The following is a 13,172-nucleotide window of genomic DNA, read 5'->3' as shown; positions in this document are numbered from 1 at the left end:
CTTTACATAAGGTCTTGTAATGTCATATTTTCCTTATGTAGGTACAAGTTTTATCTTTTTATCTTTTATTTGTTTTTCCCATTTTATGATATTTTCTCAAGTTTTACATACATGTACTGTAAGTGCTAAAATTTGTCAAAACACTACTCCATGCTCCAAAAATAGCCTACCATTATATGTATTTTTGTTTTTATGGTGTTCTTGTTTCTGTAGAATTTCATTAAATAAAGCAATTTTCTAAAACAAAAACATTATGAGAGTAATGAAGTCTGACTTTCTTCATATCAGTGAGCACAATTCTGATAACAGAAAGCTGTTCTACAGACAAAGTAAACAAAATAAAGCTTACACTGGAAACTCTGGATGTACTCTGGTTTTACTCTAAATTGTATTAATTAGCCTACATGGACTGATAAATAATAAATAACAACTCTATGTCAGTGATGTTGAAGCTCAGTTTATTTAATCAGAGAAAACTGGTGACCATTAATTCACACTTTTTGATAAATTAATACAGTAACACCAATTTTACATGAAAATATAATGTCCTCTCAAAACCATGTATTGCACCCAATACAATAAAATAAAGGCAATAAATAACTTACTTTTAAATCCAAGTATCTGACTAGCTATTTTCAAGCATTCTTTCTAAAATAGAGCTTTCTGTCATAGAAAAATAAACTTTATTGTCAATAAATAACAATATTCCAGCAGACAAATGTTCCAGTCAATCTTTGCATGTTTGGCACTGTTATGTTTAGTCTTTGTTACCACTTCAAATGCTCACACTTCAATAAAAAAAGAAAACCTATAAGGCTCAATCCAACTATTGTTTCAGAAAGAAATTCATGAAATATCTTCAATCCAAAGATATAGATTCAAACAGGAATGTTAAATACATACAAGCAATGCAGAACTGATACAATAAATAAAAAWTTTGTGGTCAAACTAATCAAAAATCCTTGTTAGAACTGGAAATCGTACACTGAATGGGATTGGTCAAATCAAATATGACCAGTACAGTCCTTTAGACTGAATATATACATATAAAGAAGAAGATTGTCATTCAAAACCCAGAAAAACACGTCATCCACCATCTCTTTAAAGACAAGAAACACCTTTCTTGAAATTCTTGAAAACACCAGAGCAAAAGATAGACTGTACTCAGCATAGCTACAGCTAAAAGTCAAGCATATTATTTTGTATTTAGTATTATTCCCTAATGTTTGCAAGAGGTTCATGACACATAGGTACCAATAAACCCAGATTGTTTCATCCACACTGAACAGACATCACAAAACACTGGGTTCTAACTAGTTTGGGGTAGGGGGGTCACTGGCATGCTTGCAGAATGGGGGGAGGGAGGTTTCAGACATAATGGGTGAGAAAAATTCTGCATCATTGTGCAGCTCAGAGGTTCAGGATGTGATTGTGACCTAAAAAAAAAGCTACAGTAACTGGAAGCACAATCATTTAAAACACCAAAATTCACAAGAATTTCACCATAACTATCACAATGGTGCAGTCCTTGGAGGTTGGGATGCGGGGGTTTATTCTTGTTTAGTGCCGAAGATTTGGAGGAAGAAAGAGAAGATGTATACAATATCAAGGTAGATGCTCAGAGTGGCAAAGACATATTCCTCGGGACTCATGGTGTACCGCTTGTTCCCCATAAGTAGCTGGGTGTCGAATGCCAAAAACTGTAACAGGGAATTAAAAAGGAGAACAAATCTCTGTAATTTACTTGCCTCCTGTGTGCCAGTACTTTACTTTGTTAACATCAYGAAGGGCTCGGCTGGATTCTTACCATTGTAAAAAGAATGGCTCCCAGGATGGCGTATATGGCATCCAACCATGGGACCTGATTAGTACAAAAATAACTCAACTATAAGACAGTCCAGACAGTAAGAGAGCAACTCCAGCTCATATAAAATATGATGTGAACAATAATAATAATCTACCCTGATACATGTCTTCTGATGTGGAACTATATATTCTTAAAGTGAAAGTTCAGATATTCTGAATGGGATTCAGTGGAAAAGTTATGAACATTTATAAATGTGTCTGTTGTAGTAGCTTTCAAACGACATCATCACTGGGGTGGATGTATTGAAATAGGAGAGGATGGGTTAACTTACAAATTTTATTACAGTAACTTTGCTATTGGACCAGATGTTTCTACTCATCTACCAAAACAGCCTTATCCGCCCTGCACTTTTACAGTAGCGCCCTCTAGTGGTGAGAAGTAATAAGAACAACAAAACAGAACGTGTTGTGAAGGTTTAATTTTGACCCAGTTGACCAAAGTGGATCCCTCCTCTCCTAAAAGAACCCCAGTTTAAAAAATTTCACAGCAATTAATACAAATTACATTTTGTAAACAGTAAACAGTTGTATTCTTTACATTACAACTTTGATCTTTTAGTTTTAAATGTTAAAATTTTAGTCACTGGTTAAATTTAGGGACCTAATGAATAATCAGCTTTAAGAAAGAAATGATTATTTTTGATGCAAAGAGATCCTCAACGCACTCTTCTTTCTAGAATAAGCTTCATTTTCCTGTTTACAGTTGAGACAGTTCCTGTAACAGTGACATCATCAGCATATGGCTAAATGCCCACGGTGTCTGTTTCAGACATTAATGGGACGAGTACCTCACTAGTTTGCAAATGGAAAAATAAAACTAAGCTAAAGTGGTGATTTTATGCATTGAAATGTGATTCTAATGATGTCTGACCAAGTTGGCAGTGAAAACACCTAATCACCACTGAGACCTACAAGTTTATAAAGATATTCAGCTCAAGTTTTTAAAAACCCATTCAACATGATTTACTTTTTATTTGCATACGGTGTTTCTTATTATTTTACAATGAAATAAATGTTTTAAACAAAACCTGCACCTAAGCATTCAATAGAGCAGTATTTGTCCTCAGACAGATTACGGGATTGAATGATTAGCTTAATCTTACTTACATATTGAAAAGGAAGGACAATAGCCAGCACCAGTCCAGACACGAACATAACGATGCAAAAGATGAATAGTACACCTTGGCAGGAGGTCACATCAAACTGGAGTGAACACACAACATCAAGCACATGAATTGCATTGTCTGAATGCCAAAATCTGCATATATCAGACACTAAATGAGCAGCAGGAGGATAAATATTTGATTGATCTTACCTTAGTTTGGAAGCTGAAGATTGTGACGATGAGACAGACAGCTGCCGCGATGCCCAGACACATCACCACTGACTTGGTGTTGTAGTAGCTAATAAAACAACGAAAATGTGCAGGTTTGGATGCTTGCATTTTATGGATTATGCAAATTACAGCTCAACAGGAGTGCAGGTTATTTATCTGAACCACAAAACTACAACAACAGGGGTCTGCAACCAGCAGCATGTGGCTCTTTAGTCCCTCAGCAGTAGTTGTGACCAAAGATAACATAGAAATTAATCATGTTTATATTCATAACTTTATTAGAAAAAGCCCTTTTTAAAAACAAATTTCTTGTCCAAATTCTTTTTAAACAAATCTGAAATTTCTGCGGCAAAATGATGGCTCGGGGATTAAAACAAATTGATCAGTTTGCACTAATAGCTTGTTAGCCTGTCAGCTAATTAATTAATTTAAGCCATGCAGCGTTATCTTCCTCTGAAATGCACCAGAAAAGGTGTAGGTGCACTTTTGCGCACATATTCAGATGATCACATTCTGGGTTGTTCAAGTTGAAAAGAAAAAGGTTTACAAAAAAATTGGATGTGATATTTGCAAACTCCTGTGCTATATCACGTAAACTCAGGAAGGTTCATAAAAGATGAAAACAGAACATACCTGGACAACATCCCTGTCATGTAGGAAAGGGACAAGGTCTGTAAATAGGAGCAAATGCATCAAATGAAAACATGATCCAAATTTTCTATAAGTTATCTGTGAAATTCATGTATTTAGGATCTACTCTTTACTTACAAAGATGGCAAGCAGAATCAGATTCCATGGAAACTGTCTCCTGCAGGAATAAGCAGCATGTTGGGTTTCAGTGTTCGAGGTCATTTGCAAGTGGTTCATTCAGGTTTTAGAAACACGAGTTTACCTCGGTGCAGAGCAGCAAGAAAGAATCAGGTAGGTGACAAAGAACACAGCACTGTCAAAGTAAAAGCAGAACTATTGTTAGATTTGGACATATACTTGAATATTTATCAGGAAAGAAGTTGTGTCATTTAAACAAGACATGTGTTTCTAATTAAACTTACTATGAAGCCCAGTACCACCCAGGGTTAGTTTGAATGTAGTCTCTCACAGGGTCGCTGAAACGTGCAGACTTGCAATGAGTATACATCTCAGTGAACTGGTTGAATCGTAATGAGAAGAAATGAAATCATAATTCTAAGACTCACCAGAATGTAAAAAGAGCCACAATGGCAACTGTCACCAAAAGCTGGGTCATCAAGATGGTGTACACCTAAAAAAAACAATTAAATCAGAGTAAATAATCAGATCACATCACTGTGCTGTGGGCATGAAAAGTATATTAATGCTCATTCTGATTAGTTTATTAGAGATTCACAACAATAAACGTCGTGTATTTGACATAAATGCCTTGAGGTACCTTCCGAATGAAGACTCTCCTGATGTTGTGGTCATCCCAGGTGAACTCTGTGAGCATCTCAACGTCATTGTAGCAAGGAGCACTGGCATCTGAAGGACATGTGATCACAACTGTCAAATTTAGTTGTAAACATATCGAAACACGTTGAGTGAGAAGAACAGTGAGGTCCGACCTGCAGTGGCCTCTTCATATGTAGGGGGAGCAGGAGCCACAAAAGCCTGTCCACTGCTGGGGTCACTGGTGGCTTTGTTAGCAAGTGACAGCTGAATGGATCAAGGGTGAAAAACACGGTGCTATCTTATTTTTACAGTCTAGTTTGTTAGGTGAAACATTTGAGTGTTTCAACAAGAAAATATCTACTTGAAGTCTTCAGCATAAAATATTTCAGGTTATATTTATGATGTATTAAGCTTTGCCTGATAGCGTCACTATAATAATTAGCACAGTTCCTGATAAATAAGCGTAAACGGATCCCAAAATGTATAATTCATAGTTTGCAGGATGACAGATCTTCTGGAAGATGCTTGAGTGGCTCAGTTGCGGATATTTGATTACTGCCACTGTTCTTGGGTTACAATAAAGTGCTGTTCAAATTGGCTTCGGAATTGTGTTCAATTTATTCTTTACTCTAGAAATAACTTTACACAATAAGGAGTATTACAACCCTCAAAGGGACAACTTGAATGTGTTTTCACTTCTGTATCAGAGCCTTYACTGAAAGTCAAACACCTGAGTTTGATGATTTATTATTTCACTGGGCATATTTAAAAAAAAACTAACTTTGAATCATTTAGAGACTGCAGGTAGATTCTGTCATAWATGTGCAGATGTGACAGAATAAAGTGATGTTTGGTATGAACAGCTGAATAGTTTTGGTCTCTCAAAGCATCAATTCATAAATTTGAGGTTTTCAAATCAAGATCATAAAAGACAAAGGTTGTCAACGACTCACTAATAACTGAAAGACACTTTAGAGTCGAGTTGATCGAAGCAGTTCAGAATTTTGTCTGTTATTAGCTTTAATACACTTTATTAGAGCTTTCCTCAGAACTTTGTTAAAACATATTAACAAACACACAGGAAACAGTGAAGAAAATCATCTTCAGGGTTTTGACTCAGCTGTTCTCAGAGAATTAGATGCTTAAAATGTGTATTAAAAATAAACTGTAATAATGTTACTGTAAATAGATGCTAAAAAATATGAAACATAAAAGGTATGAGCCTTTTCTTTTTTGGGGTGGTAGGTAGGGGGGCTGAGAGGAGTCATGGTGACACAGTTCAATCAGCATCTCAAATAAGAGCAATAAATTGACTATAATAGACCTAAATAAAAGTCTATTTAACTAAATGTGTTTCTAGACATCACCACTGATCAACAGCATTGAGCCCATATAGATTTTGTTACACGTCAAATTGGTCATTCAAATAATCATTTGACAAATTAAACAACTCTTACCCATTATACTGACAGCTTTTAGGCATTCAGGGCAGAAGTAAAGGTTTGTTACGCAGTAATGTAAATTCAATAATTAATAACCTTTATCTGCTTACAATAAACAGCTGAGTTGAGCTCATCCATACCTTTCCCTGCGTCATGATGCCTCTGTTGTCCTGCAGGCTGCTTTCAGATCTGTTTCCTTCTCTTAACGTCTGCTCCTTAGAGTCAAAACTGAGGACTGACAGCTGAGACCAGACCTCAGACTGATGATGATGCCCACTATTTCCTGCTGAGACTCGGACCCCCCCTCCTTCCTCCCCTCAGCCCTGACGACACGCTGATGTAATCGCCAAACAAACACAGCTCTCACCCCCTCCTCCTCCCCAACAGAGGGAGGTTCTAGCAGCATCCAGACGAGCTGCACCAGGACTGTACCACAGCGCAGGGGAGAGTTGGGTGTGTGTGTGTGGACCTGTGTGGATCTGCACGGTGTGTTTTGGGGACAGAAGTCTAGAGAAATCTGGAAGTATGGTCTACAGCTGACCCAGTGTGTGTGTGTCATTGCATAAACTTAAAATATTTGGAAAATTATCTGCTTAGATGTTATATTTTGAAAGCGATGTTTTGAGCAACACTTACTGAATGAGTCCAAAATGAGATGCTGCACTTTTTAAAAGCATTTTTACATAAACTACCTGAACTTCACATGTGGATATCACTTGTTTTGACAAGAAAACATGTTATATTAACATTTCTCATGTGAACTACATGTGTGAATTTGAAATAACTTGTAACAGGTTCATAAGCTTACATGTAAACACAGGTTAAATTCATAGTTTTTTTTCTTTAAAGGTTTGGACAACGCACCATAAAACAGCTACAAGTACAAAAAAAGGCATAAAAAATAAAATAGCAGTGTGTTACAAACAGATGCTCTTTTATTTAAAAGTGTAAAGAAGAGAGACATCTTAGAAAAAAACAAACAAAAAAAAGAACCCAAAAACAAATTTAAAATTACCGAAAGGGTATTTAAAGTAAAAGAAAATACATACAGTACAAGACAAATAAAAAGACAAGGAAAAACAAGCACTGTGAACTTTCTGCAAGAAGAAACATTTAAATTCTGATCAACATGCTAGCCATGGCTTTACTTCTTTGGCTATTTATCCAAGTCTCTGTTAAAGTCAAACACAAGCTGTTTTTAATGAACCATCTTTGTTGCTGAATGACGTGTCCATCCTTCACATCATGTCATCTCCATACAGATGGACATAATGAGGTAATGAAAAGTTTTCTGGGAGAATTCATGGAATGGTTCAGGAGCATATTATTCATCCGTTTGTTTTCAACAAATGAAGGTTGGCGTGGCCATGTTCCCAAAGCACTTTCACACAGACAAGAATATAAACKCTTATAAATAAACTAKGAACTAATCTGAACTAAGTTGAGCCACTTTTGTTGGTTTCTTCATTTGGCAAAACGTGGACTAAAGTGTTCTCCAAAGTAAAATATTCAATGTTTAGTCCGACAAAATTGAAATACTCAATGAGTTAATCGTAAACTKATGTGTGGAGTGAGTTTTTTTTAACTACATCTCCCCCTCCCCCCTTATTCCCTCCAGTCTCAGGTCTGTGTCGTTTCTGCCCAGGGTGAACAGACTAACGACAGCCATCAGAGCTGCCAGCATCATGACAGCACAGCCTCCGAACATGTGCCTGGTGCCGCCGCCCGCCTCTCCCCCGCCTGTCCCCGACACCTCCCCGTGCAGCGCCAGCAGTCCTAAGCAGGCCAGCAGGTGCAGAGGCAACCGGAACCAGGCCAGCACACCGGCTCGCTTCTCCTCTGGGATTACTCTGCCCTGCAGAAAGCTGACTGAAGGGAAGTACAGGCCACAGGCCAGCTCCAGCAGCAGGAACGCCAGAAAGGAATCATGGGGTTTGGGCTGTCCCGGCACGGTGGAAAAGGTGAGCATGAACAACGAGAAGAAGGCCATGAGTACAGCGAGACAGAGCAGGTGACCGGGCTGCAGGCGGTAGCGAGTGGAGGTGGCCAGGCGGTACAGCAAGGAGCCAACCATACTGGCAGCCATTAGGCAGGAGAACACGATTCCTAAAGGAGGCCCGTGAGGGTCTAGTACTGGGGTCCACAGGAAAACAAAAATGTAGAGAACACTTTCAAACAGAGCCTGCACCCCGCCCAAGAGCAGAACTCTCCTGTCTGACAGCAGGCAGCGCAGTCCCTCAGAGCAGCTGCGTGAGAATCGCTCTTTTGCAGACAAACGAGCAACACTTCCATTAGGGGTTCCAAGTAAAAGAGTTTGTTTGTCCCCTTCGGGGCCTCCTTCAGCCTCCTCCTTTCCCCATTCTGTTAGGACCACCCACCCGCAGCAGGCCAGAAAGGGAACAGCCAGCAGAAAGGGAGCCACTGGCCCCAAATGGAGCCATTCAGCCAGCAAGTTAGCCACTAGTCCAGCTCCCACAGCTAGGCCATGGTTCCAGGTAGCAGCTTTGGCGAAGGTGCTGGGAATCCACTCCTTGGGAAAATCGTGGACCTCAACGTGTCGGTGCACGTACCAGGCTTCAAATGTGGTGGCAAGCAGGGATGTTGACAGACCCCCCAGGACACGGCCCACAATCAAAACAAAATAGTCTCTGGAAAGCTTGGTGAGACAACAAGCTGAGTAGGACACGCAGAAGAGAAGACAGGTCTGTCGGCGGCCAAAAACTTGATGGAGCCAGCCAGAAAAAGGGGCAAACAGTACGCACGAGGCCAGGCCACATACATACAAAATGGCTATTTGGGATTCCAGGAAGCTGTAGTGGCGATACAGTTTGTAGAGGTAAGGACCCTGGAGCCAGTCTGCCCACAAAGCCAAAAGGTACGCTTGAAGGAATATTCTCTGGAACCGCCGGAAAGCTGGGTTGGCCACAGCAGTAGGAGCAGACTGAGGTGGTGTGAGGCTGCGAGCTGTAAATTCCAACCCAACACAGAGGGCCAACAGGACGATTATAGCAAAGTAGGCTGTCACCAACATGTTGTTTATGCACAGCAACTCCTTGAGGTCAAAGCTGAGTTTTTAATGCGTTTCCCACAGCTGTCTTACTGCTTCTCTGCACCTATGGAAAAACAACAACAGAGAAGTACTAAGTAACATTCACACTGAATAATTGTCCCTTTAGTTAAATATTGTTGCCACTCTTTTTTGATTAGTCAACAACGACTATGTAACATACATTTTACAAGTATAAGCACATGTACAAGTATAAGCACATGTACAACAAAAAAGTTATTAACACAAGTAAAATTCACTTTAGAGCGAACACTGTATCACTAAGCTAACCTGATGCTAACAAGAAAATGAGCGTTTTCATTTTAGAGATAAATTCTTAAATTAATTTCATTTACTGTCTCATACAATATTATACCTCTTACCGTAATATATGACAGCGATCCCATAGTATATATGCCGTTTAGCAATTACTAATTTCGAAGAAGTAAATAATATAAAAATACAGCAAATGTAGCGAAACAAACACTTCCTGGATCCGACTCCGCACCGCTGACGTAACAGGAAATGCATTTCAATGTAGCCTATTTACCAATTTTTTTTATTTTTTATTATTATAATTAAAAAAATGTTTTTGCATTTTTGCTATTAGTTTGGTTTAAAAATGGTAAAAGCCAGAAGTGACTAATTAGTTTGTGTTTTTTTCCTTTTCATTTGAGAACCCTCCATACTGTATCTATCACAGATGAATATAAAATATGCACCCACTACTATATATCCTGAAAAAAAAAATAGCCACGAAAAATTATGTTTTGCTTCCTAAGATGGATCAAAAAAAAATTTGGGAGCAGCGGTAGAAGATTTTCAGTTTCTGTAAATTCAAAAAAGCGTGTTTGTTGTWTTTCTCCAGAAGATGGCGCCCTTACCTTAGGCCTATTGTTTCACCTACAGACTGTCAGTTGTGCGTATTTTTCAATTATTTTTGGGTTATCTTTCCACTAAATGGTTGAAAAATTATTAAATTGTACCTGTATGTATCTGGCCACTTTAGTCACTGATTTTCTACGCAACAAATAATTAAATACAACATTAGCCTACTGTAGCCTACTTTGTTGCATAAATAAGCAGTATAAAATGACTTTTTATAATCCTTCTGTTGAATATGCATCTTTACAATAAATGCTTCAAGAAATMTGAATAGATGCACACATAAGTTCTTAAAGTGAAAGATAATGAGAACACAACTTTAAAATAAAATTAAATGTGCATCATTGTTGTTTTTTGTTAATTAGGAAGTTGATCCCATTAAGCAATTCAGACCTGAGCAGTGATCATCACCTAAACCAATCTAYTGTTTTCAGTACCTAAATTGAGCAGCATGTTACAACTCTGTGTGATCAGTAACAGAGCACCAGTCCTGCACAGTGCTTTGAATAAATTTGCATTCACTGACTTTGTTATGGAAACATCTTCCTTTTACAGCAATTATCCCCACATCGTTGTCTGAACTATGACTTTAACATTTCTAAAACTTGACATGACACTTTCTTAATGAATCTTGGAATAAAATGAGTGCTTTCAGTTGTTGTGGTATGACCTAGTTTCTCTCGAAGGCTCAGTTCACAGACACATGAAGACATAGAGTCATCCTAGGATTCATATTGGATTCCTTTACTTTTGATAGATTGAAAAATGGAAGCAAAACAGGCTCAAGTCATGTTCCAATTACCTCCAGAATGCAGAGTTGTCCTTTCTCAATCTGTATGAAACCTATACAAACAAAAAATATATATTTTGACTATTTTAGAAAGTTAAAATAAAGCTAACTTTTCCTTTTATTTTAAGTTGACCTTATTAGCATCACCTTTCTCAAACTGCAAATTATTTTAATACTCTATTTTACTTGTCCTGATGCATCTCAGTAATCAAGGTAGAAAAAAATAAAAAATAAAAAAATAAGTAGGTCCTCTGGATGGGTTCTTCTTTTAGTGAAACGTTTCGTCTCTCCTCCAAGAGACTTCTTCAGTCTGATGAGTTTCAGGTGAACTCAGCCTTATAAGCACTGCCTCCATATGGACAAAGGTTAGTCACATGCAAAAGAGGGCCATCGCCTAACAATAGGCTTKATTAGCTCTRTTTWRTCACATGCAAAAGAGGGCCATCGCCTAACAATAGGCTTGATTAGCTCTGTTTTACTTGTTTTCTAAAGAAAAACTAGTAACATCGCCTCTCCTTCCCTATATTTCCCTTAATGAAATGAAGACACAGGAGCAGATGGATACATAATTTGAACTTTATATCATTGAATTGTTTCTATTTCAGAGGAAACATTTACAAATTGTACAAGATGTGCTCAATAAGTCTTCATCAAACAGGCAAACAGTGAGAGGACCAATCAAAGTAGATTTTTTTTACTCCAAAATATCACTTTTGTTTGTATGACAAACATTGGGGCAGAGGAAGGGTGCATGAGAACTGAGTGCTGGTGATATCAGGGATTATGCTGGTTGGATACATTATGTAATATTAAGAAGCGTGCCCAGGTCATCTGAGAATCCCTACAACACACTCTCTTGTGCAGTGTCCTCTTGGCACAGACCCTACTGAATACATACAGAAAGGTGAATACATTCTTTTTCCTTTTTTTTACATCAGAATCTCATACAGTTTATTCATTTCATTAAATCTCTTCAGCAAATTATACAAATATATTAGGGCAACCTAGTATTTACAGTGACAAAAATAAACATAGGAGCTCAAAAGTCCAAGGGAGTGTCTATCAGTTCAGGTGTGATAAAATACAGTGATACAGTAAAATTGCAGGTGACTCGTGAAGTTACTGTGTTAAAACCCAAACGTGCCAAATGATTGATGATGATGAAATTWGTAAAACACTGCGTTGTGCACAAGCAACACATGAAAATAGTGGTCTCATTCCTGTGCCAATGCAGGTGTGTTTGAAAAACAGACACAKTTGCCTCAATGTTGCATGTTTCACACATATCATATACAGATTTACTTTCTTTTGAATGTAAACTTAAACACAGTCGCTTAAAACCAATGGTCCCTAGGTCATATGTTTTGATCTGCAATACTCATTTAGCTGCTGCAGCTTGTAAGTGATGGACTGATAAATGTGAACTGAACGTTATTCTTAATTACACTGGAGATAATTAGGAAATGAACAAACGATCTGTCCAAACGGTAATGATAACTCGACTAAGTATGTTTTCAACTATGTTCTAYTCAGAAACAATGCTTCCCAGTAGGTGAGATTTATGTATGTACATGGGTTTGTATGCGTCTTCACATGTTCTGTCTCAAAACATTGCATGAATGTCAAGAGTGAGTCCAAAATATGTCCACTGCCGTTATAAAAACACTCTTATTGCACAAATCCTCGCTCCTCATTGTTAAAGGAAGTCTTGCTCTTGTAAAATAAAATCTACACGCATGGTTGTGCGTGTGTTTGCTTCCATGTTAAACAGCTGCATTCCTTAAGGGTCAATGCGAAAGGCCAACAGTTTGTCAGAATGCAGGTTATTGAGGGTTCGCAGGTCCGGCAGACGCAGGAGGAGCTTTGGGAAGAGGGAGGTGTCGTCTGGGCGACGGCGACTGATGAGAGATCGCAGGGCGCGGATCAAACCCTCCTGTAGCTGCTCCACGCCTTGCATGTCTGAGATCCCAGAGCGGTCTGAGAAGCACAGAAGTGGATTAGGTCGGTGGTTAGAACTTGGCTCATGAATGGTTGTGCAACACACTCTTACAGCTTTGCCACATTTCTGCCCGATCCCTTTCTCACCTGCAGATACCAGCACCACAGCCATGAAGAGGGCCATCTCATCGGGCTCCAGCCCCAAGGCACCCAACTTCTCACTGAATTCAAACATTGCATCCAGCAGAGATCCCATGCCCAAAGCCCGCAAGGTGGACAGAGGGTAAGTTTGGCCATTCAGGAAGGTCACTGTACGCTCCTCAGCGTTGAACAATGTGCAAAACCTAACCATAAGAACCTAAAAAAATAATAAAAATAAAACATATTTAGATGCATAAAGAACAAGATGCATAATTTTGAATTTGGGTGTGCAATAATAATAATAATAATAATAATAATAAT

General features: G+C 38.4%; 3 protein-coding genes across 3 annotated transcripts in view; all 3 read right to left on the bottom strand.

The window, feature by feature from the left end:
* Positions 1-441: 441 nt before the first annotated feature.
* On the bottom strand, positions 442-7,058 carry faim2b (Fas apoptotic inhibitory molecule 2b). Its single transcript, XM_014018606.1, has 12 exons — positions 6,192-7,058; positions 4,783-4,873; positions 4,611-4,699; positions 4,399-4,463; positions 4,255-4,308; positions 4,095-4,145; positions 3,971-4,010; positions 3,836-3,873; positions 3,182-3,269; positions 2,974-3,069; positions 1,808-1,861; positions 442-1,700 (listed from the first exon to the last, which is right to left on the bottom strand). The coding sequence occupies exons 1-12, from the start codon at positions 6,204-6,206 to the stop codon at positions 1,551-1,553; spliced, it is 831 nt and encodes a 276-aa protein (XP_013874060.1). The 5' UTR covers positions 6,207-7,058; the 3' UTR covers positions 442-1,550.
* mfsd5 (major facilitator superfamily domain containing 5) lies at positions 7,017-9,599 on the bottom strand (the record flags this gene model as incomplete). The annotated part of the gene is given in 2 exon segments (XM_014018598.1): positions 7,017-9,164; positions 9,481-9,599. A coding segment is annotated over 1 exon segment (1,446 nt). The 5' UTR covers positions 9,083-9,164; positions 9,481-9,599.
* Positions 9,600-11,332: 1,733 nt separating this feature from the next.
* Positions 11,333-13,172, bottom strand: part of nr1d4a (nuclear receptor subfamily 1, group D, member 4a) — a 12,104-nt gene continuing 10,264 nt past the window's right edge. Inside the window, exons 7-8 of the mRNA XM_014018587.1 lie at positions 12,858-13,068; positions 11,333-12,749 (exon numbers count right to left, since the gene is read on the bottom strand). Of these exons, the coding sequence (XP_013874041.1) occupies positions 12,553-12,749; positions 12,858-13,068 (408 nt within the window). The 3' untranslated portion in view covers positions 11,333-12,552. The remainder of the gene's footprint in view (positions 12,750-12,857; positions 13,069-13,172) is intronic.

Source organism: Austrofundulus limnaeus, unplaced genomic scaffold, assembly GCF_001266775.1.
Source record: "Austrofundulus limnaeus strain Quisiro unplaced genomic scaffold, Austrofundulus_limnaeus-1.0 Scaffold3, whole genome shotgun sequence".
Classification (NCBI taxonomy): Eukaryota; Metazoa; Chordata; class Actinopteri; order Cyprinodontiformes; family Rivulidae; genus Austrofundulus; species Austrofundulus limnaeus.
This window is presented reverse-complemented; position numbering and strand designations above follow the sequence as displayed.